A 24,860-nucleotide genomic window follows, 5' to 3' on the forward strand; every position below is an offset into this window, starting at 1 on the left:
CTCATTAACTGCACTCTCCCTGGTAGACGTCTGAGTAGGGACTTGAACCCGGGTCCACAGAATATTAACCCAACACTATTACCACTGAACCACCAGGGTAATGAGTTAATGTAGAGAAGCTTCTTTGTAGTTATACTTCCCTTTACAATTCACATGAGTGAAAAAGCCAGAAAGGAAGACTCTTTGACTTCTCTCTTTACCTACACTCTCCCTGGTAGACGTCTGAGTAGGGACTCGAACCCGGGTCCACAGAATATTAACCCAACACTCTTACCACTGAACCACCAGGGTAATCAGTTAATGTACAGAAGCTTCTTTGTAGTTATACTTCCCTTTACAATTCACATGAGTGAAAATGCCAGTAAGGAAGACTCTTTGACTTCTCTCATTAACTGCACTCTCCCTGGTAGACGTCTGAGTAGGGTCTCGAACCCGGGTCCACAGAATATTAACCCAACACTCTTACCACTGAACCACAAGGGAAATTAGTTAATAAATATAATTCTAATTCTTTCTTTTTTTTAATTCGTGAAAAAAACACACTTGCCCCATTTATGTCCCACACTTGTCCCACATTTGTCCCATTTATGTCCCACATTTGTCCCACACTTGTCCCATTTATTTCCCACACTTGTCCCATTTATGTCCTACACTTGTCCCATTTATCCCATTCATGTCCTACACTTGTCCCATTCATGTCCTACACATGTCCCATTTATGTCCTACACTTGTCCCATTTATGTCCTACACTTGTCCCATTTATGTCCCACACTTGTCCCATTTATCCCATTCATGTCCTACACTTGTCCCATTCATGTCCTACACATGTCCCATTTATGTCCTACACTTGTCCCATTTATGTCCTACACTTGTCCCATTTATGTCCCACACTTGTCCCATTCATGTCCCACACATGTCCCATTTATGTCCCACACTTGTCCCATTTATGTCCCACACTTGTCCCATTTATGTCCTACACTTGTCCCATTTATCCCATTCATGTCCTACACTTGTCCCATTCATGTCCTACACATGTCCCATTTATGTCCTACACTTGTCCCATTTATGTCCCACACTTGTCCCATTTATCCCATTCATGTCCTACACTTGTCCCATTCATGTCCTACACATGTCCCATTTATGTCCTACACTTGTCCCATTTATGTCCTACACTTGTCCCATTTATCCCATTCATGTCCTACACTTGTCCCATTCATGTCCTACACATGTCCCATTTATGTCCTACACTTGTCCCATTTATGTCCTACACTTGTCCCATTTATGTCCTACACTTGTCCCATTTATCCCATTCATGTCCTACACTTGTCCCATTCATGTCCTACACATGTCCCATTTATGTCCTACACTTGTCCCATTTATGTCCTACACTTGTCCCATTTATGTCCTACACATGTCCCATTTATGTCCTACACTTGTCCCATTTATGTCCTACACTTGTCCCATTTATGTCCCACACTTGTCCCATTTATCCCATTCATGTCCTACACTTGTCCCATTCATGTCCTACACATGTCCCATTTATGTCCTACACTTGTCCCATTTATGTCCTACACTTGTCCCATTTATGTCCCACACTTGTCCCATTTATGTCCTACACATGTCCCATTTATGTCCTACACTTGTCCCATTTATGTCCTACACTTGTCCCATTTATGTCCCATTCATGTCCTACACTTGTCCCATTCATGTCCTACACTTGTCCCATTCATGTCCTACACTTGTCCCATTTATGTCCTACACTTGTCCCATTTATCCCATTCATGTCCTACACATGTCCCACACTTGTCCCACACTTGTCCCACACTTGTCCCACACTTGTCCCACACTTGTCCCATTTATGTCTAATTTATATCCCACACTTGTCCCATGTGTCCCACACTTGTCCATTTATGTCCCACGCTTGTCCCATTTATCCCATTCATGTCCTACACATGTCCCACTCATGTCCTACACTTGTCCCATTTATGTCCCACACTTGTCCCACACTTGTCCCACACTTGTCCCACACTTGTCCCACACTTGTCCCACACTTGTCCCATTTATGTCTAATTTATATCCCACACTTGTCCCATGTGTCCCACACTTGTCCATTTATGTCCCACGCTTGTCCCATTTATGTCCCATTTATGTCCCATTTGTGTCCCACACTTGGCCCATTTATGTCCCACACTTGTAAGACCTTAATTAAGTTGTGTATCTGTCTTAATGTTCGAGTTGGGACTCAAACTCAGGTCCACAGACTTCTAACCCAATACTCTTACCACTGAACCACCAGGGTAATGAGTTAATATAGAGAAGCTTCTTTGTAGTTATACTTCCCTTTACAATTCACATGAGTGAAAAAGCCAGTAAGGAAGACTCTTTGACTTCTCTCATTAACTGCACTCTCCCTGGTAGACGTCTGAGTAGGGACTCGAACCCGCGTCCACAGAATAATAACCCAACACTCTTACCACTGATCCACCAGGGTAATGATTTAAGAAATATAAAATTATTGCCACAGCTATTAACAGCTCTTGGAATATTGACATTTGTGTATGTATAATACTAACAGGGCAAATGTATGGTCCCGACAGTATATTGTACAAAAGTTACAAAAGTTATGTTGGGATAAGTTGGTAACGATTGTCAGTAACCCTACGTGTATGTTGAGATGAATGAGATTATAATTATTCCTAATTAAAAATGTCACTTGTCAAATGTCAGTCCCTTTCCTTTGATTAGTGTTAATGTAAAGCAAATCAACATACATAGGCTTATGATAAAGAGGTGTTTACCCTAATTTCATTCAAGAAAAGTATTTTCTTAGAGTAGCCCTTCATATAGTTTCTCATCCTTTGGGCCCTCAGCTCCAGAAAGGAGAACGCTGCCTTAGAAGAAGGGCATTCAGGGGGGGAACAATGTCATACAGCAACAACCATACAAGACGGCCAACAATCCAACACTGACTTATTAACGTCATACCATTGGAACGTTTGAGAATGTCAATAATGGAACATTTAATCATATCAACAATGGAATATCAATGGTTTCTCCGCAGGGATGTCAACATCAAGACTGGATTATAATTATAATACTCTAACCTAAAGGCTTGGACGGATGTAAGATTAAAAAGGTGAAAACACACAAGCTGTATGTTATATTACAATCATTTATATGTTTACTCCTGAGGTGGCAGCAGGTGGTTTCTTTTCTCCAGTAGATGGAGCCGCTGGACCACTAATCACAACTCTTGGCACTGGAATGGCACTGGTTCAAACATATTCCACAGTAGTCATTTGTGTCTTAAGGTAAAACAGACAATTGGGCCATAATCTTCAGATCTTTCCACTCGAAGGGAATGGTTCTATGGCGTTCTATAATACACACAGACAGACACACACTAACACAACAATACATAGCCATCGTAGATCCATACACAAGTCCAGTATGTGTTGGGAAAAGGCTATATGAAAAGTATATTATTGATTCAACTATTCTGTTAGGCCACCGCAATGCATTCTAGGTAGGGGTTGAGAGGGGTTTGTAGGCGGATGGGAGTACGACCTTTGGACACCTTGGAGACTGTAGAGTTTTGTAAGACGATGAAAGTAACATTTGTGGATTCCTTGCAGCCTGTAGATGTCTTTTGATATGTTTAATAGCGCTCGTGTTGGACTGTGCGTGTAGCGCTGTAGTGGACTACTCTGCCACTAAAAGCAGTGTTTTTTTCCAAAAGAGAAAAAATATATATAAATAGACATTATCAGACCAAAGTATTAATTATTTTCACAGTTACTCACAACATAGGCTAACGAAAAAGTAATAATTGATTCCATTTCAAAACACTAATTTAAACATGTTTGCACTGTGAGGAAATGCCCAAAACAAAATAAAGTGCAAAAACCCTAACCCTTGTCTTATGAACATCTACAGTCTCCAACGTAACCCTAAACCCTAACCGTTAACCCCTAACTTTATTATTTTTAATGTTCAAGGTTTTATCTTTTTTTGTTTTGTTGTTGAGTGAGTAAAACATGCAGCATATGACCCAGGCAGGAATCTAACCCCTCATTTGACTTTTTTTAGTTAGACTATTTTGAATGCATGAGGGATCCCTCCATCTGGTGTTGAACAGTGGTAGTGACGTAAAGCATTATAATCAGCTCAGTAATTGTATGCAGGTGTGCAAACAAACAATTTGAATCAGTGAATGCTGAGAGAGGACAAGGTCTTGTGCTGCTCCTGACTCCTGGTATTTTTATTTTAACTTATTTGGACGCATTTTAGAGCTTGGAGCCAACACAGACTACCGGGAAAAACTACAATCAACTTCAACAAACCAAGTGAGTGCAATAACTGCCTATTTTAATAACTTATTTTGATTGGATTAATCACTAATTAAAACACACAGACACACTTATGTGACACACACACACACACACACACACACACACACACACACACACACACACACACACACACACACACATACATAATCTCGTTGCTCTCCTTCACAGCTCAAGAAGAAGAAACAGATTCTGTGAGTATCATGATCGAACCATGAAGAAGAAACTGCGAACTGTAAGTCACAACATTTTCTTGCTGTGGGCTGACAGCGTTTAGTTTGAACCGGTTTTCAGGCCCCGTCCCTCGTAGGCCCTTGCCCGCCCCACATAGGCCCTGCCCTACCCCTTGTAGGCCCCGCCCCCCTCTCTAGCCCTGATCTCTATCTCTCTCTCTCTCTCTCTCTCTCTCTCTCTCTCTCTCTCTCTCTCTCTCTCTCTCTCTCTCTCTCCCCCCCCCCCCCCCTCGTTCTCATGCCTCTCATTCGCCCCTAGAAGATACTTTTTCCGTTCACTTTCCTACTACATTCCTCATCATTGCATCACATCCCATGTGTGTTGTCCTACTGATAAGGGTGTGGTCTGACTGACCAGAGATGCATGCTAGGGTTCTGCTCTGTTTGAGGCCTTCAGTTGTGTAGACGTTCCCCCTCAGGGGAACCCGAGTGTTTAAGAGGCCGTCGTCACATCAGTTACATGAACTGGAACGTCCTTCAGGATGGTGACAGGGACTCCTCAAGGAGTCACACCAGGGGGCGAGATGTGAGGGCTGTCCCTCTCAGCAACTAGAACCCAACCTGGTTCCTGCACCTGAGAACCACGGAGCACGTTCCAACGTTTCCCTCCATACGCCTTGAAGCCCAAGACCCAGCCCCCCCACCACTGGTCTGACCCACCAGCCCCCCACCACTGGTCTGACCCACCAGCCCCCCACCACTGGTCTGACCCACCAGCCCCCCCCACCACTGGTCTGACCCACCAGCCCCCCCCACCACTGGTCTGACCACCAGCCCCCCCCCCACCACTGGTGGGCCCTTACTTTACGGTACGTCTGTTGGAGACAAACCATCCACTGGTCTCTCCTCTCAAAGACCTACAAACCCTCCACTGGTTTATCCGTCAAACCCACCACTGGTCTCTCCTCTCTCAAAGACCTACAAAACCTCCACTGGTCTCTCAGTCAAACCCACCACTGGTCTCTCCTCTCTCAAAGACCTACAAACCCTCCAATGGTCTCTCCTCTCACAACGACCTACAAACCCTCCACTGGTCTCTCCGTCAAACCCTCCACTAGTCTCTCCTCTCTCAAAGACCTACAAACCCACCGCTGGTCTCTCCGTCAAAACCTCCGCTGGTCTCTCCTCTCGAGGACCTACAAACCCACCGCTGGTCTCTCCTCTCGAGGACCTACAAACCCACCGCTGGTCTCTATTCTCTCAAAGACCTACAAACCCTCCACTGGTCTCTCCTCTCTCAAAGACCTACAAAACCTCCACTGGTCTCTCAGTCAAACCCACCACTGGTCTCTCCGTCAAACCCACCACTGTTATCTCTTCTCTCAAAGACCTACAAACCCTCCAATGGTCTCTCCTCTCACAACGACCTACAAACCCTCCACTGGTCTCTCCGTCAAACCCTCCACTAGTCTCTCCTCTCTCAAAGACCTACAAACCCACCGCTGGTCTCTATTCTCTCAAAGACCTACAAACCCTCCACTGGTCTCTCCTCTCTCAAAGACCTACAAAACCTCCACTGGTCTCTCAGTCAAACCCACCACTGGTCTCTCAGTCAAACCCACCACTGGTATCTCTTCTCTCAAAGACCTACAAACCCTCCAATGGTCTCTCCTCTCACAACGACCTACAAACCCTCCACTGGTCTCTCCGTCAAACCCTCCACTAGTCTCTCCTCTCTCAAAGACCTACAAACCCACCGCTGGTCTCTCCGTCAAAACCTCCGCTGGTCTCTCCTCTCGAGGACCTACAAACCCACCGCTGGTCTCTCCTCTCGAGGACCTACAAACCCTCCAGTGGTCTCTCCTCTCTCGTTTGGCTTTGTATTCCTTTGAGTATTGTCATCATTATAACTGAAAATAAAGAGGTGTGATCTTTAACCTGGTACTGGTCAATCTTTGCATGTCATGGGGCACTACTACATGTGAGGGGCAATATTTAACCTGGCATGGGGCACTAAGTGTGAGAGGGGCAATCGTTGCCTTTGCACGGGGCACTGAGTGTGAGTGGGGAGATTTTTAACCTTGCATGTGGAGCTGTGAGACGGACAATTTTTGACCTGGCATGGGGCACTATTTCAGGTGAGGGGCAATCGTTGCCCTGGCATGGGGCACTAAGTGTGAGAGGGGCAATCTTTAACCTGGTACTGGTCACTAAGTGTGAGAGGGGAAATCTTTCTACCTCTACTTGGCTTGTATTACCTGAACATTTGAATTTTCAGCTATAGGAGGACGCTACTCTTCCTGAAACACCCTTGAGTGTCTTTTGGTTGGACGTTTCTGGATGACTCAAGTCTGTGGCCTAAATCAAAGAGGATAACAAAGTGGGTGTTCAATACAGCAAGAGCCTGGAGCGATCTAGCATCTGGATCTCAATTCGACCCTTCTACACACTGGACAGGATGACTTGAGTGTCATGCAGTGTGACTGAATCATGCAAACAATGGGAAGCGACAATGGTTACTTGGTACAATGGATGATGGACTAACGGCATTCCGAATGGACAGAATCGGATGAGAAACCAACCAACTGACTGAAGATGGAAGATGAACAGTCTGCGACGTGGCTTCCCTACCTAACCTCAACATGATGGACTGCTGGCAAGCCCTCTGGATCTCCTGTACTCCTACCCTGAGATCCAAGTCTTTCTCGGGAATGAATTGTAACAAAGAGGCTAATTGGACCTGGGAGATGGGTCCCCCTTGAATCGGAAACCATCTTGGTAACATCCCAACTAGCGTCCCTGTCGAGCTGCAGTTGTGCTCGACACAACTGCAGAGGAGGTTAAGAAAGCCTCACTGGGGCTTCAAGGTCTATGAAGAGGAACGTTGAAATGTGCTCCATGATTCTCTCCTGTAAGAGCTGGGTTGTATTCTAGTCGCCGAGAGGAGGAGCCTCACAGCCTACCCTTTGGCGTTTCTCCTTGGGGAGTCCCTGTCACGGTCTTGATGGACGTTCCAGGTCATGTAACTGATGTCACGACAGCCTTTTGAAAACTTGGTTTCTCCTGAGGGGGAACGTCTACAGAACTGTAGGCGTCAGATGGCACAGTATCCCAGCATGCATCTCTGGTCACTCAGGTCACACCCTGATCAGTAACGCAACACTCATGCGATGTGCATGCAATGTTTTAGAGAGTAGTAAGGAAGTAGACAAAAGGCATGAGAACAGTTTGTTATTTTGTACTGTTGTCAGCCTTGTTTATGGGTGGGAATTATTTGCTAAATGGGGGGGGATATGAAATGTATAATTATTTGTACATGAACCAACAGCAACAAACTACTAGATCTGCTCAAGGTAAGTCTGTTGGCTGTATTTTGCAACGAGACGACCAAAGCACCCCAAGATCTCCATCGTCTTTCCAGCTCAAGGTAAGGGGCTTCTGTGGGGGGGTTGGTAGTTAGATTCGAGACCGCTATGTGCACGGGTCTATAAGGATGCTGTCTGACTTCACAGGATCTCCTGGACCAGGGTGGACCAGAGGCTGAGGACCAGCAGGTGACCAGATCCCCAAGACCAGGCATGGGAGACCAGAGGCTGGAGACCAGATCCCGCTGAACCAGGTATGGGGCACCAGGGTGGATGATGATGATAATAATAATACATTGGATGTGTATAGTGCTTTTCTCGCGCTTAATTATAATGTAGGGTAACTAGATCCCCTAGACCAGGCATGGGGTACCAGGCTGTGGACCGGAGGGTATCCAGATCCCCCTGGACCAGGAATGGGGCACCAGGCTGTGGACCAGAGGGTATCCAGATCCCCCTGGACCAGGAATGGGGCACCAGGCTGGACTGGGGACCAGAGGGTAACCATCACCAAACACTTGACACTTGACCCAGAGGTTCTTTTTAATTATTTCAAACGACCGAGAGGGTGTTCATTAGTTTTTCCTTCAGATTTTTCATCCTGTGAATTTTAGCCAAAGCTTTGATTTGAAGTAATTAAGGTCACATCAGCTACTACTACTATAGTTTATCCAGCGTACATCAAGGTGGACACTAAAACGTAACAGCTGGTCACACTCACACTTGGTAACGTAACATCACCCTTTTAATGTGTGTTTGTATTGTGAACAGATTAAGCTGACGACCCACCAGGAGCGAGACGAGGACTACGATGGGACTGCTCAAGTCTTTGGAAGGTTAATACCAACAGTTTTTTTTACATCGTTTCACCACCAGAGCTATGCTGTTAAATTCACAGAATGTTTTACGATATTCCTGAATTACAAATTCCCAACTGTGTGCATGTTTCATTTAGAAGTTAGAAGAAATTTGATTTGATTCAGAATTATTTAAATTAGGTGTCCAAAGAATAATAAACTACTACCGCTGTGTTTCTAGTTTAGAATTCTCAAAACAAAAGTATTTTCTTCAAGTATAATTATTTACAATTTCAACACAAATTATATTAACTAAAAAAATCATGGACAAAATGATCAGGAACCCTCGGCTGAGGAGAGCTGATGGAGGAGCCACCTATCTGGAGGGAGACCCGGAATCTGGTTAGCTTCCTAGCTGGACATGGGTAGCCTCATAGCGTAATGGACATGGGTAGCCTCATGGAGTAATGGACATGGGTAGCCTCATGGAGTAATGGACATGGGTAGCCTCATGGAGTAATGGACATGGGTAGCCTCATGGAGTAATGGACATGGGTAGCCTCATGGAGTAATGGACATGGGTAGCCTCATGGCGTAATGGACATGGGTAGCCTCATGGCGTAATGGACATGGGTAGCCTCATGGCGTAATGGACATGGGTAGCCTCATGGCGTAATGGACATGGGTAGCCTCATGGCGTAATCAACATCGGTGGCCTCATTGACATCATTGGCCTATGGCTAACAACATAGATTATGCTACGAGGCTAACAATTTGTGTTTTTCCTCTTGCAACATTTCAGTGACCCACCGACGGCGCCTCATCAGAGCTGGACGGTGGAGACTTCGGATTCAACGTCTACCTCGCAGGACGTGACTTCATGGGTTGTCAAGGATTTCTTGTTCCTACGAGGGTTCCTTCGCGGGTTCCTCATGGTTCAGTGTTAGGGACAGAGTTAGGGTCAGATGGTCTCACGATGAACCATTGTTTTTTTTTAATCACATCCCAGAATTGTTTCACTGTGCGCACAGATGTTGAAATGTATACTGATGTTTTACGATATAAAATCATTTAAAACGACATGGCTGTGTGGCTTGTTGTGCGGTAATCCCCTGCGGTTACCCTAATAAGGTAAGGTTACCTCTCCCCTCCCCTAACCCCCCCTCCCCTATCCTCCTCTCCTTTACCCATACCTCCCCCCCCCCCCCCCCCCCCCCTTACCCATACCTCCCCCCCCCCCCCCCTTAACCCTAACCCACTATGGGAGGCCTCTCGGAGCCCCGGCCCCTTGGGCCTTCACCGGCACTGGTGGTGCCCCGCTCCCTCTTGACTCGCTCTTGGGGTTCATAAAAGGAAATAGAATAAAAAGTATACTCACCTTTGCTCCGCGCCTCCTCAGACCCCAGCTGCTGCTCCTCCTTCTCTTCCTCTGGTTTTATTCAATCCCTGCAAAAAAAGAAATAAAACACAAAAATGAAAAACATATATTAAAAAGAAAAAAACAATATGAAAGGATTGGGAGATGGTGTGCCAGTGCACCCAGGGTTGCATGACCATCAAAAGCTGAATAATATTATAAAAACCTAACCCTAAAATTGAGTTTTATACCTTATTCTAACCCTAAAGTGCAAAAATCGGTAGTAATGATTTTGCTGCCCCATAGAGGAGAAAATAATATTTTATAATAACTTAAAAAAAATAAAACTTTTTAACTTAAATAATTTAAAATTCTTCTTTTTGGGGGGGCAAATTTGTGTATGATAACCCTATAGCAGCAGAGACAAATAATTCAGAATAATGATTTAAAAAAGTAAAAAAAAAAAAAAAAAACTAACTCTTAAAAAAAGTTTTACTTTATTTTTTGGGCAAATTTGTATGTGCAGCGCTGTAGTGGACTACTCGGTCACTAAAAACAGTGTTTCACCAAAAAAAAAACGTAAGTAGACATTAGATCAAATTATTAAAAGATAGATGGAACGCTTCACGAATTTGCGTGTCTTCCCTTGCGCGCCATGCTAATCTTCTCTATCGTTCCAATTTTAGTATTTGTGATACCAAAGTAGCAAATGTAGCCTGCTCATGGCTGATGTTTATACCTCCACTCAAGGGGGATGGTCCACTCAAAGGGTGTGGTTCTATGGGGTTCTATAATACACACACACTAACACAACAATACATAGCCATCGTAGATGCATAGACAAGGCCAGTATGTGTTGGGAAAAGGATATATGACAAGTATATTACTGATTTAACTGTTCTGTTAGGCCACCGCTATGCATTTTAGGTAGGGGTGTTAGGGTAGGGGTACTTGGATAAAATTTGCATTGGAAAACCCTGTCTGATTCCATATCTCGAGAACGCAAGTTTGTAGACGGATGGGAGTACAACTTTTGGACACGTTGGAGACTGTAGAGGTTTGTAGGACGATGGAAGTAACATTTGTGGATTCCTTGCAGCCTGTAGATGTCTTTTGATATGTTTAATAGCACTCATGCTGGACTGTGCGTGTAGCGCTGTAGTGCACTACTCGGCCACTGAAAGCAGTGTTTCACCAAAAAAAATACGTATAAGTAGACATTATTAGATCAAATTATTAAAAGATAGAACGCTTCACGAATTTGTGTTTCTTCCTTGCGCGCCATGCTAATCTTCTCTATCGTTCCAATTTTAGTATATGTGATACCAAAGTAACACAAATGGAAGTAACACAAATGTAGCCTGCTCATGGCTGATGTTTATACCTCCACTCAAGGGGGATGGTCCACTCAAAGGGTGTGGTTCTATGGGGTTCTATAATACACACACACTAACACAACAATACATAGCCATCGTAGATGCATGGATAGATGCGTGGATTCCTTGCAGTCTGTCTCTTTTGATATGTTTAATAGCGCTCGTGCTGGACTGTGCGTGTAGCGCTGTAGTGCACTACTCGGCCACTGAAAGCAGTGTTTTTCCAAATTCCGTATTTCTAGCGGATACCGGGTCAGACTGAGTCCAGGTTACTGACCCATATACTTTGGTGGAAGTAGCGCCAACTAGTGGTGACAATGTTTACCAAAAAAATGGGCATGGGTAAATATGAGTTGTTTTTTATTGAGTTGTTATCCCTTATTCTAACCCTAAAGTGCAAAAATCGGTAGTAATGATTTTGCTTCCCCATAGCAGCGGAGAAAAATAATAATTTTAAAAAGTTTTAAAAAAAAAAACACTTTTTTTTGCTTAAAAATAATTTAAAATTATTCTTTTTGGGGGGCAAATTTGTGTATGATAACCCCATAGCAGCGGAGACATAACAATTCATAATGATTTTAAAAAGTTGAAAATAAACAACTTTATAACTCATTTTAAAGTTTTACTTTATTTTTTTGGCAAATTTGTATGTGCAGCACTGTAGTGGACTACTCTGTCACTAAAAACAGTGTTTCACCAAAAAGAAAACTACGTATAAGTCGACATTATTAGATGAAATTATTATTATTTGTGATTCCTCTCTACATCCTGTGTCTCACTTGCTCACTTGTGCGCCCCGCCCTGGCAAAAAAAAGCACGGCCTTTGATTGGACCGTCTCACTTAATTTGCCGAAAAGCTGCCATGGTTTCATTGGACTGAATCTCACTTGGACTGGGATGCTGCTCCGTGATTGGCTCCCGGCGGGGAGCGCATATTCACCTGCGCTCCTCCAGCTGAAGACTTAGTTTCCAACCACCGTAAGTAATGCCTTTATTGTCTTCAGAACAACGTATCAAATCAGTATTAATACAGCTTAACATTCTGCAGAGTTTAAATAAAGTTGATTTCATCGCGATTACCATATCAATGCCATTGAATGCCATATAGGTTGACTAATACTGCGATCTACTTCTATACATGATAAAATCAAATATACAAATGTAGCAGCATAGATGTGCTATCCATGTTATTCAGTGTCACTGTTTGTTGAGTACCACTAGTGGCCGTCATGAGGTGGGCTGGTATAAAAGCAGCCATCCTCCACCTGCCTCTTTCTTTTGCGCTCCTGTCACTGGCGCGTCACTTCCGGGCCAAAGGTGGTCTGGTCCGACAGGGTGACTACGCTGCTGTTGTTTACCTCACGTGCTTTGCTCCGGCTGGCACCTCGTGCCCACTTCCGCCTGTCGCTGCGGCGCACCCCTCCCGAGTAGCTCTCCCAGGGGCGCTCATCTGGAGTGTCTTTTAACCGGGGCTTAGCTTACCGGGGAATGAGTGTTAAAGTGTGTTCTGATTATTTGAGTAATTTGGTACTTTTGGTTTGATTATTTACTTAGTCCTGAGTACTGAGTTTATGTAAACTATTTTGGGTGTATTGTGTTTGTTTTCTTTTGGGTTTTTGTTTCCATATTTTGTTCATTACTAGATAAGTTAATAGTGGGCAGTTGTTGATTGTCAATTGCCCACTGATCCGTGTATTTCTCTTTTTAGTGGCTGGAGACCGGTGGTGACCTGCTGGTGTCGTGGTGGTGGTGTCCCCCCCTTGTCTAGTTTGCTGTGGCCTGGGAGCGGGTTTACTTTAGTGTGTGTGTGCCACTTATGTTGGGTGATTTTGATTGATTTATTTATTTTGGTGGAACCTCCCCTACACTAGTCACTGTCCACTTACTCGGCTCCAAGCCCTTTACTTGCTTTTGGGGTGAATGAAGACTTTGTTTTAAAAAGAAAAGTTATTTAATAAATTGTATTTTTCCACAACATTTATGTGCTTTGCACTTTAAATTAATTCCCTGGGTGAAATTCCCAGGGTGGCGTTGTCGGTTCCTTTTTCTTGTTTTTAGTTAGATCTTTTAGTTTATTTTCCTCTCGCCTATCACCTCGCCACACAAATATAAAATACATAATTGGATCAATTGTAGTTGGGTTACCGAGCAGTATGAGCCAGAAGAGAGGTCACAAGCTGACCCCTAACAGTAGCTTTTTGAGTGTTAAATGTTTTGAAAATTGTAAGTGTGATATTCCAAAAGCTACCACTAGGTGTCAGCATGCGACCTCTTCTGGCTCTAAGCGATGGACTGATCACCTTTCCACTGCATCTCCTGAAGACAAGATGCATACCTTTCTTTTAAAGATTAATTTTAAACGTCATTTGTCTTATATGATCGTCAACAAAAAAGCATTTTTACACTGCAAGGTCGGTTCGGTCACGGCTCGACACGCAATTTCAGTGCCTTGCCTACTGTGAAACCGAGGGGGTAAAATCTATGAAGGTATTAATGTAGCAAAAAATGCGATTAGACGTTCTCTACAACAGACAGTACGTTTACATGCACAGCTTAATTCGATTAAAGCCCTAGCTCGATTATGCTCCACAATTGGACAACTGCAATTGTCCGCGTATACATGGCGGTGAGTAAATCGATTCATTGGCCGAAGCGTGTCATGCCCCGGAACGATAGGTGGCGGTGTGCCCATTTCAACTAGTGGTAATAGAGCCAATTGAGCATAGTCGAACTATGGCTTTAATCGGATTAAGCTGTGCATGTAAACGTACTGATAGACTCTTTCACAAATATAGAACACACACACACACACACACACACACACACACACACACACACACACACACACACGACCAGATTTCTGAGACCAAATCCGGGGACATTTTGGATTCTGCGGTGTAAAAACCTCCAAACTTGTCATAGAAAACTAAAACGGGGACACTGCCCTTACTCTGGCGGACAGGATTGTTGGGGGGGGGGGGGGGTCGGACGGGATTGTTGATTGGGGGGGGGGATTTGTTGACAGGATTGTTGACAGGTCACGGAAAACGGGGACGTGTAGTCACCACACACACACACTGCCTCTCTGACACTGTGCTCCACAGGGAACGGTGCTCTCTCCTGTTCACGTCTGACTTCTTCTACAAAACAGAGTCATGTCACATGCAGACGTTTTCGGACGATACTGCAATTGTGGGGTGTATCAGGGATGGGCAGGAGGGGGAGTACCGGAGCCTGGTGGAGGAGTTTGTGCAATTGTGCAAACTCAACCACCTACAACTAAACACTGCTAGGACCAGGGAGATGGTGGTGGATTTACGTAGGTCCAAGCCTGCTCTGCTGCCAGTCTCTATTGAGGGGCTCAATGTTGAGGGGGTGAACACTTACAAGTATCTGGGGATACACCTGGATTATAAACTGGGCTGGTCAGCCAACACTGATGCACTCCACAAGAAAGGGCAGAGCCGGCTGTACTTCCTGAGGAGGCTGCGGCCCTTCAATGTCTGCAGCAAGCTCCTCCGGATGTTTTACCAGTCTGTTGTGTGTCTGTTACACTGTTTACTGGCTTTATTAGCCCTTATGCACAACCCCTCCCTCTTTCCCCCGGCCTGGCCTGTCTATCCTACTTTTGACATTATTACATTACTGTTTATATATTTAATACTGGTTTTCCTGGTTTTAGACTTTATCCTTTCACTGCTATACTTTTTATTTATTTTATTTTAAATTATTAATATGCTTGCAATAGTCCTTTTTATTTTCCATATTTAATGCTGGCTTCTGTACATACTACAATCATGTCACACATTCTCCAAAGCCTATCTTTTAAATTTCATGTATTTTATCGTCCATATTAACCATGTGAATATTTTTTTATTTTATAATCTTGTTTTTGTTGTATGTGTATGCTGTGTATGACGTGCTCAAGCGACTTTGACTTTGAATTTCCCCCTGGGGATCAATAAAGTCAATCAATTTATCTATCTATCTAACGTGCATTATTTGAACTTGAGTATTTTCCGAACTAGTGGTTCAGTCTACTGCTGTAAGTTCTTGTTTTCCCCCTGTGAGTGGGAGTGGATGAGGCGCCAATTTATGAATAATGAAAGTTTATTTTATTTAAATTTTTCTGTGTATTTCTCATAAAACAAAATCATGTCAGTTGAATGTGTTTTATTGTATCGACTTCTGTGAACACTTCAGCCTAATCCTCAATACCATCTTAGTCTGAATTAATTTAGCTTTTAATTCAACGTGTCAAATGAGTACACATTTGCACAGAGACACACACTTCAGTGAAAACTCATTGCCAGTTATAACTGCATGTTCAGTTATTATTAAACATGTATATTCATGCATGTTTCAAAGTCCTCTTAGGCTTTCGGTCGTCCGTGTCCAAAGGCTCCAGGCGGCTGAACAGCACCCCAGAATCAGCCCCCAAAGCCCTACCCTCGAAAGGGCAGGCCATCCCTCGGGCCCTGGGCAGGAAAGAGAGCGCCCTCCAGCTCCTCTCGCCCGGACCCACGCCCAGCCTGCACAGCAGCCTGTCGGCGGTCTCCGGCACGGCGGGCTGCAGGAGTGTGCCGTACATCCTCAGGCACTCGAGGGCCACGTGGAGGAGGGTGTCCAGCCAGCGGCGGTCACCCTCGTTGCCCCTGTCCAGCTTCCAGGGCGCGTGGCGTTGGACGAAGCCGTTGGTGAGCCTCACGCAGCCGCCGACGGCCTCCAGCGCCTTGTACGCGTGCAGGCTCTCGTAGTGGCGCTCCACCACGGAGGGGAGGCCCCGCACCGCCTCCAGCAGGCGGTGGTCGTCCGCCGTCGCCCTGCCCCCTGCGCTGGCCGCGAACAGCTCCGGCCAGAAGGGCGGGTAATGCTGGGCGGGGTTGAGAGCGGGAGCGGTGCATCGGTTCAGCAGGCCGCCCAGCGAGTCGGCCAGCTCGGCGTTGAGCACCTTGAGCACCTTGCCGTCGTTGTAGTCACAGTCAGAGTCTGGCACGCCCTGCCGCAGGAGGAAGTACCTCAGGCCGTCCGTCGTGAACCTCCCAGACTTCTCCACGGGGTCGACCACGTTGCCCACGCTCTTGGACATCTTTTTACCCCCCACTGTCCAATGGGAGTGCACGCAGATCCTCTGTGGCGGCGGTAGCCCCACCCCCAAGAGAAAAGCTGGCCAATAGATGGCGTGGAACTTTAAAATGTCCTTCCCTATGACGTGGTGGGCGGAGCTCCACCACCGTGCGTGGGCGTCGGGATAGCCGGCGACGGTCAGGTAGTTGACCAGGGCATCCAGCCAGACGTAGACGGTCTGGTGGGGGTCGCCCGGGACCGGGACCCCCCACTGGAGACGGCTTCTCTGGCGGGACACCGAGAGGTCCGGCAGTTCCTCCTGCAGCCACTGGAGGACGTCCTGGTGGAAGCGCTGCGGTTGGATGGCGCCGGGGTTCCCCCGCAGCCAGTCCAGCAGCGGGCGGCGGAACGCAGACAGACGGAACATGTAGTTGTCCTCCTTCATCCACTCCACCTGAGGAGCGACACAAGCGTGTGAATCTGGGAGGATGAACGGCCGAGATGAACAGGCAGAGGCACGTTGCAATTCACAGACTTTTAACCAGAGTGATTGACAATAATTGCAATCAACCATGAAAAACACACACACACACACACACACACACACACACACACACACACACACACACACACACACACACACACACACACACACACACACACACACACACACACACACACACACACAATCATGAGTATATCAAATTAATCCAATGAGCAACCTGCTTCAAGTGCTACATGTTAGAAACGAGACAGAGGACGTATTTATCTTCCTTTTCATGGGCCAAGAAAGACATAACTACTTGATTGTTGTCCCATTAATGCAGCATCTGAAAGGTGGACATCAACAACAATGCATGGCTTGATTAACAGTTTTCTTCCTGTACCTTGTGCCCACTGTCTAGGGAGATCTTGATGTCTTTTCCCGATGGGTCCAAGGCGTCAGCCACCTGTGATGGCGTGAGGAAGCTCTCGTCTTGCATGGAGTACCAGCCCTCATAGCTCCCCTTGTAGATGAGCCCTTTGTCCTGCAGCACGGTCCAAAACCTCTCCACAGCCTGCCGGTGCACTGGCTCGCTGGTCCTGATGTAGTCTGTGTACGAGATGTTACAATGGACGAATAGACGTTTAAATCTTTCGGACACATCGGTGCAGAAGATGAGAGGATCTTTGCCTGCAGATTCGGCTGCCTGTTGGATTTTCAGGCCGTGCTCATCGGTGCCTGAGATACAGAAGGACATGGTTAACTAAGTAGGGCATACACATTGTAAACATGACACAACAGTCATTGCCATAGCACACTTATGTCATGAATAGTATGGTCAGGCAACATATTTTCAAAACCATGCATGTTCTGAGAATTACCTGTAGAAAACTTTGACTTGAAGCCTTGAAGTAGTTTGTATCTGTGCAAGCAGTCTGCAGTCACGGCCGAATACAAATGTCCTAGATGCGGGGATGCGTTGACATAGAAGACGGGGGTAGTGATGAAGAAATGCTCTTCATCGCTGGGGGGGGGTGTGCTCATGTGCCTGACATCCAACCTCTGTGGACCGGCATGAGGGACATGGCATTGTGCAAATAAACGTGTAGGCCACCCTGGTACCAGACTATAGTTCCGAATGATAAATCGGCATAGGTTCCTCATGTTGGCATACCAGACGGTGATCCCATTATCTCAAGTCAGGAACTCAAGTTGATCCAGTCAGTCAGTATGACAGCCTGCTGTCTCCATGCATGAATGGCCGGGGTCCCGTAAGCACTCAGTGGCCAAACCGTCGTCTCTTGAGCACGGCATTTTGTGCCTGACACCGGCCAGTATCGTCGTTATTCGTCGCAGAATATTTTTAAACGAAGAACTTGACTAGAGCTACACGTGAGATGTTTCCTTGTCAAGGTTAGACCTGTTTCCTGTTTTGTAAGCGCAACATTCGCTCGACCAATGAAATTGCTCCGTCGTGTTTAAACCCGCCTCTGAATTTAACCACCAATCACATCTCAGAGTCTGCCTTCAACTTTTTATATTCTGTAATATGTTGTTTTTTGTCGGGCTGAGTTATATATTTTAGGGTACTTTGACCCATAATATTGATCTGCATGTGTCTAATGTGTATGTCGACATTGACATAAAACAACACAAAAACATATGCACTATTGCTTACATTCCATATCACTTGGATGGAGGGCATTTACGATTTATTTCTAGTTCTTTACTTTTACTAACCCCAACCCTAACCCTACTTTCACAAATTACAAAGAAAGTTACGGGGTTTTTTATACTGACAGCTGAGGGAATCTTGTCCAATACTATAATGCTAAATTCCTGTAACCACTAATTACAAACAGCTATGGCTCTACGGATAATTTAATTGATCCATATGTTATAGATCATTTTGTAGCCTACGTATGTTTATTTCTGTCAGTATAATTAAATATGTTTTAAGTTTAAACACAAGGATACTTGCTTTTACTTCCAATGATAGAGACAAATGTTTTGTGTCAAAATGCAGATATTTCTAAACGTATAAAAGCAATCTAAATAGCATATAGCATATAGAATGATGCCTCATCCTCATCCATCATTCCTCATGAGGATGAGGAATGATGTTTAAAAGAATGTGCTATGCTTTATCTCATTTATTTTTCTACATTAATATCGATAGGTAACTTACTGTTACTGTTACTTCCCGTCAATTAAAATAAAGAAAATACATGAGAAGTCTCATGCATCTAAACTGAACACATGTGGGGTCGCAGACCCAGTGCGGGTCTGGTTCCTGGTGAGCGGTTCTGGTTCCAGGGGAGTGGGTCTGGTTCCTGGTGAGCGGTTCTGGTTCCTGGGGAGCGGGTCTGGTTCCTGGGGAGCGGTACTGGGGAGCGGGTCTGATTCATGGGGAGCGGGTCTGGTTCCTGGGGAGCGGTACCGGTGGGCGGGTCTGGTTCCTGGGGAGCGGTACTGGGGAGCGGGTCTGGTTCCAGGGGAGCGGTACTGGGGGGCGGTACTGGGGAGCGGGTCTGATTCCTGGGGAGCGGTACGGGAGCGGTACTTAGAGCTGATCGCAGCTCCAGCCTCTGTCTGTCGTGCAGCGTGATCAGGAAGTCCTCAGCGCTCCCTCACTGGATTTCTTTCAACAGTTACGAATGGGCTGAAGGTAAACTTTAATGTACAGTTGACTTGTACTTTTTCATTTTAAACGATTACCCCACATCAGCGAGTTGGTTCAATGTCTTAATTTATCGTTTTCTCTGGGATATGTTAGTCCTAACACAAGACCGTTATCATGTGATCTAAACCCGGAGAGCATAAGCCTACTTGTTGCCCCTTAACCTCATTTCCAGACTACTTGGTGTCGCTCTACTGGTAATAAACGCAACGTTTACCGTCGTTTTGTTTTAGATGGATGTCAACCGGAAGGATTTCTACATTGGTCTGTCTTTGGCGATCGGATCCAGTGTCTTTATCGGGGCGAGCTTTATTTTGAAAAAGAAAGGCTTGCTACGATTGGCCAGCAAGGGTTCAATGCGAGCAGGTAACATCGCTGTCTTATCACTTTACACTCCATAAGTTGTGTAAGATAGTGATGCTCGACTGTGAAAGGGGCCTGATTAACTACACGAGCCACTTTGTAACGCGATCGTGTGTGGATTTAAGTGCAAAGTGGTTGCCCACATCCAATGCTGAGTCTTGCTTTCTTTCACAGGCCAGGGAGGTTATTCTTACCTTAAAGAATGGCTGTGGTGGGCAGGGCTGATCTCAAGTAAGACCATTGTATGCAAACCTACCTTTTCTATGAATACTCAAATGTGTGGTGGAGGAGTTTGCGAAACAAGCGCCTGGCTGTAACCAACCCACACGGTCCCATACATTGATGCCTTTGTATTCCGATTAGGAGCTACTCCGAGTGGGATGGCTATTGTCGTTGGTGATGTTGTGTCGCCATGCCTACATTGTGTATATCAGCTTTGAAGTGAACATTATTGCAATTGCATTTTGCACACTTTAGAAGAAAATATTTAACGAAAACCTTCCATTTCTCCCTATCCCTGACTTTCAGTGGGAGTTGGAGAAGCTGCAAACTTTGCGGCATATGCGTTTGCACCGGCAACCCTGGTGACTCCTCTCGGAGCCATGAGTGTACTCGTGAGGTAAAGGTGTTTGACTACGGAATGGCTCTACTCCGTTACCGCCGCCACCCTCTCGTGTTGACACCTCTCGCTGTCACTTGACAAGTACAGCCGATCAAAAATAGGAAGCGATGCCTTGGGCTTGGGGGAAGCTAGATCGACAGTGATATTATGCCTTCTCATCAAGAATGCAAACCTTGGTTGTACATCCAAAATAGACCAGTGTCCACACTCTAGGCCCATGTATTCTGTGCATTCATTTCACTAGTATGGTCACTGCAGACAAACAGTTGTACTTTTTGTTCATCTCTTATAGTGCTGTGCTGTCCACCTATTTCCTGAACGAGAAGTTGAACGTCCATGGAAAAGTAGGATGCCTGCTGTGCATCTTTGGCTCCACGGTGATGGTGGTGCATGCGCCCCAGGAGGAGGAGGTGGCCTCGCTCAGAAGCATGGCTGAGAAGCTCAAAGACCCCGGTATGGACACGACACAAGGAGAACTCAAACAATAGAATCATACATGCATTGGAAATCGGTCAAAACCTCCCTGTTGGATTAGACTGGGTTTGTTTGGCTGGATCTTCTATAAGACAGTCATAACAAAGTCATTGCACTGGAACAATTTTAAATTACTTGGGGCAGCAGTAGCCCAGCAGGTAGTGTTGGTTGATTTTTAACCGGAAGGTTGCTAGTTCCATCCCCAGCTCCTCCTAACTGGATGTCGTGGTGTCTTTGACCTTCCGTTCCTGACCGTGTGTGGTTGACTCAGCCGTTGGTGTGCGAATGTGTGTATGAACCGTTGTAAGTCGCTTTGGATAAAAGCGTCTGCTAAATGTAAATGAAAATGAAATGTAACTTGCATTTATACTCCTTGCTAGGCTTTATTGTTTTTGCCACATCCGTCGTACTGGGCAGTCTGGTCCTCATTTTCGCAGTGGCGCCCAAGTATGGCCAGAAGAACGTCCTGGTCTACATCCTGATCTGCTCTGTGATTGGCTCGCTCTCCGTGTCCTGCGTGAAGGGCCTGGGCATCGGCTTCAAGGAGCTGTTCGCCGGGACGGCCGTGCTGAAGGAACCGCTCTTCTGGTGCCTGCTCATCTGCCTGGTGATCTGCGTGAGCATCCAGATCAGCTACCTGAACAAAGCGCTGGACATCTTCAACACCTCCATCGTCACTCCCATCTACTACGTGTTCTTCACCACCTCGGTCATGGCCTGCTCGGCCATCCTCTTCAAGGAGTGGCTGAGGATGACCACAGACGGCGTGGTGGGCACCGTGAGTGGGTTCCTCACCATCATCATGGGGATCCTGCTGCTGCACGCCTTCAAGGACATCACCTTCACCTGGGAGTCGCTCCCGCTGTACCTGAGGAACGGGCTGCAGGGGGCGCCCTGGCATCAGCCCTCCTACGCAGCCCTCCCCGACCACCAGTCGAAGAGCGACAAGGCGGACGGGGAAGAGGGCGGGCCAGCGATGGGCACATATCCTCCAGGGAGCCCTGTGAGGAGGAAGGGAAGTCTTGGGACAATCTAGCCACTAACACCCCCCCCCCCCCCGCAAAGAAAGTATCGGATTTCATATTTGACTCGTCAAACTTCCTAGCTCGTCTACTGTAGCGTTGACATTCTGCTTTTTACAAAGATCATCTGCTTGCTGTGAGCATACACAACTGATCTACTTATTTTACTGTCTGAATGTTAGTTTTTTATTTCACTATTTATGACACTATCAAACTTATGACACTATCGCCTATTTGAGTGAATTGTGAATGTGTAATCATACAATCCGAATGCTCACTTTGAGTTAACATTTAAGATCACTTGTGCCAGTTGTTCCTGGAAAAGCATATATGCGTCATTTGCACCTGAAGTATATTTATTTGTCACTGTACCAATGAGTCCATATCTCATGCTGGTCTTCGTTGTTAAGTCACTGAATTACCCCAGTACTAGCTTTGAATAGGGACTCTTCCTAAGTATCCTTTTTGGATCAGTCCATTCCATGTAACACCCTTGCTATACCGTGATGTGCCTTAAACAGATGAATGTTTCAATTGACATATTCTTTATTTCATATGTACATTTACATTGTTAACGATATATTATGTTATCAATAAAGACACTGATAACACTCACTTGGACCTAAACAGCAGTGGTGTGGATCATTTGTAGGACAGCATGGTAGACCCAATGTAGCCAACATCATATAAGCTTCCCCGCTCATCAACTAGATTAAGATGCTGATCCAATGCAGGTTCTCATCACACCAAAAGAGGTGTCCAATCAAGTTTAAAACCCAACTGCTGTAAAGAATAACATGAAACGTTTCCTAGCCATGGCAACATTAAAAGACTTTCAGTCCACAAACAACACGCATATTACCCATTGAGGGGGCAAATCAGCGCTGGGTACATGCGTACAACTCCTGATGGCCAGATACATGCGTTTGCTTGAGGCACTTGTATCAAACCTAACACATTTTATTCTCTTCAGGTTGCTGGGACGGTTCTCATGTTAGTCTGTACGGGAGGTGGGAAGAACCAAAGGTTGTATGCGTCCGTTTTGTCTGTCCTTTCACAGGACAGCGTTTAGTCCGACATGGATTCTGAGAAGGAACCTCTACTCCTCTGCGTTTGCTCAAGCCTGTTCAGGATGAATTGGCTCGTGTCTATGAATCTCTCCACACAGTTAACAAAGCAGCTTTCTGTCCTGGAGTCCAACTTAGGACCGGGTTTATCCATGCATTTTTCCTAGAAAAAAACATAACAATAAGGAGTCAGGCTACAATACGAGTACAATCGTAAAGTGGTTGACACAAAGTACAACAATACAAACTGATGTAACGACTAGGTGCATTGATAGATGGATAGATATACTTTCATTGATCCCCAAGGGGAAATTCAAGAAATTGTTCTCCTCATAAGCTCTTGTATGAAACTCTCATTGTCGGAATCATTACATCTTTCAATATGTTCTGAGGTGATTGAACACTTTACAGGGTCATTTACCGAAAGTCTGAAATGCACAAAAAAAGTCGATTTTTGTGAAACCAAAGGCATGGAGACACAAAGAGGATGACCCAAGTTGTCCGTAGAGGTGCACTATTGGTGAGTTAATCACCATTAAATACAATCACATGACTTATATTGTCATGAGAAGGGCTCTCCTACGGACGTCCTAGTGGCTTGCGGCTAGTGAGTTTCCTAACCACCAGCCGTCCTGATACATCGCCACAGATCCAAGACCAGCTACGAGGCCAATTCGTAAATCTTTGTACTCATGAAACGTACATAATGCATGGTCATGATGAACGTACAGCTGTACAGTACTGTTAGCTAGCCTAGCAGGAGAGCAGACGTGTGTGTGTGTGTGTGTGTGTGTGTGTGTGTGTGTGTGTGTGTGTGTGTGTGTGTGTGTGTGTGTGTGTGTGTGTGTGTGTGTGTGTGTGTGTGTGTGTGTGTGTGTGTGTGTGTGTGTGTGTGTATGTGTGTGTGTGTCTTACCCAGCACACTTCAGTCATCTGGTGCACCAGCTGCTGAAATCTCTGCTTCTGGGATTCGACCTCGATGAACTGCTGGAGCTGGGGGTCGGGTGCGGCTCCTTGTCCCTCCATCTTCTCAACACGAAGCCCTCCTCGACAGACAGCAGCGCCTTTCTGACCTTCACGTGCAGCGACTAGGCACCACCGGAGAAGACCGACCGGAACCAGGAACAGAACCCACCAATGACAGCGCAGCGTGTGTGTGACGTCACTTTCATTTGTATTTCTGTCCGTTTTCTTCTCGCGTGTAACATGTTAAGATAGATACATTCATGTTAAGATAGATACATTCATGTTAAGAAGTAGCCCATCTTGTTCCAAATGCAGAGATATTAGTCCATCGTTTAATCCGTCATTTGAGTCATCGTTTTAGTTACCTCTCTCCCCCCATTTCTCTCTCTCTCTCTCTCTCTCTCTCTCTCTCGCCCCCCATTTCTCTCGCTCGCTCGCTCTCTCTCGCTCTCTCGCTCTCTCTCGCCCTTCAAGAATACTCAACACTACTGGAATGTCAAAGACAACGTTTAATGACATTTTAGCGAAAATATGCAATTAAAATGTTTCCAACAAACTTACATTTTATTTTAATGAACACACATTTTATTCAAATCTCTCAGGCAAATTATAAAATAATATAACTAGCTAATTCGAAGTCAATCGAAGAAGGGCAGAATATATACTAATATAGGGCACTTTATTATTATAATTATTAA

The 24,860-nt window shown here is 45.5% G+C and overlaps 4 protein-coding genes, 1 non-coding gene and 1 pseudogene across 6 annotated transcripts in view; 1 reads left to right on the forward strand and 5 right to left on the reverse strand.

Moving 5' to 3' along the window:
- Nucleotides 1-10,649: 10,649 nt before the first annotated feature.
- LOC311349408 (U6 spliceosomal RNA) lies at nt 10,650-10,750 on the reverse strand. The gene has a single exon (XR_014636482.1). It is a non-coding gene; the product is annotated as a U6 spliceosomal RNA (small nuclear RNA).
- Nucleotides 10,751-11,278: 528 nt separating this feature from the next.
- Nucleotides 11,279-11,378, reverse strand: LOC311349406 (U6 spliceosomal RNA; annotated as a pseudogene). Its single transcript has one exon.
- Nucleotides 11,379-15,593: 4,215 nt separating this feature from the next.
- Nucleotides 15,594-18,380, reverse strand: mars2 (methionyl-tRNA synthetase 2, mitochondrial). Its single transcript, XM_084469928.1, has 3 exons — nt 17,850-18,380; nt 17,372-17,706; nt 15,594-16,938 (listed from the first exon to the last, which is right to left on the reverse strand). The coding sequence occupies exons 1-3, from the start codon at nt 18,130-18,132 to the stop codon at nt 15,769-15,771; spliced, it is 1,788 nt and encodes a 595-aa protein (XP_084326054.1). The 5' UTR covers nt 18,133-18,380; the 3' UTR covers nt 15,594-15,768.
- A 1,117-nt stretch (nt 18,381-19,497) lies between these two features.
- On the forward strand, nt 19,498-22,518 carry LOC311345185 (magnesium transporter NIPA2). The gene is made up of 6 exons (XM_084469567.1): nt 19,498-19,636; nt 19,882-20,014; nt 20,186-20,242; nt 20,540-20,630; nt 20,926-21,086; nt 21,488-22,518. Exons 2-6 carry the CDS (start codon nt 19,882-19,884, stop codon nt 22,141-22,143), a joined length of 1,098 nt encoding a protein of 365 aa, XP_084325693.1. The 5' UTR covers nt 19,498-19,636; the 3' UTR covers nt 22,144-22,518.
- Nucleotides 22,519-22,653: 135 nt separating this feature from the next.
- On the reverse strand, nt 22,654-24,316 carry timm8a (translocase of inner mitochondrial membrane 8 homolog A (yeast)). The gene is made up of 2 exons (XM_084469568.1): nt 24,112-24,316; nt 22,654-23,359 (listed from the first exon to the last, which is right to left on the reverse strand). Exons 1-2 carry the CDS (start codon nt 24,220-24,222, stop codon nt 23,198-23,200), a joined length of 273 nt encoding a protein of 90 aa, XP_084325694.1. The 5' UTR covers nt 24,223-24,316; the 3' UTR covers nt 22,654-23,197.
- A 337-nt stretch (nt 24,317-24,653) lies between these two features.
- Nucleotides 24,654-24,860, reverse strand: part of btk (Bruton agammaglobulinemia tyrosine kinase) — a 10,771-nt gene continuing 10,564 nt past the window's right edge. Inside the window, exon 18 of the mRNA XM_084469402.1 lies at nt 24,654-24,860. This exon is cut by the window's right edge and continues 524 nt beyond it. The gene's annotated coding sequence lies outside the window, so the exon portion shown is untranslated.

This window comes from Micromesistius poutassou (genome assembly GCF_964030765.1).
Source record: "Micromesistius poutassou genome assembly, chromosome: 6".
Taxonomy (NCBI): domain Eukaryota; kingdom Metazoa; phylum Chordata; class Actinopteri; order Gadiformes; family Gadidae; genus Micromesistius; species Micromesistius poutassou.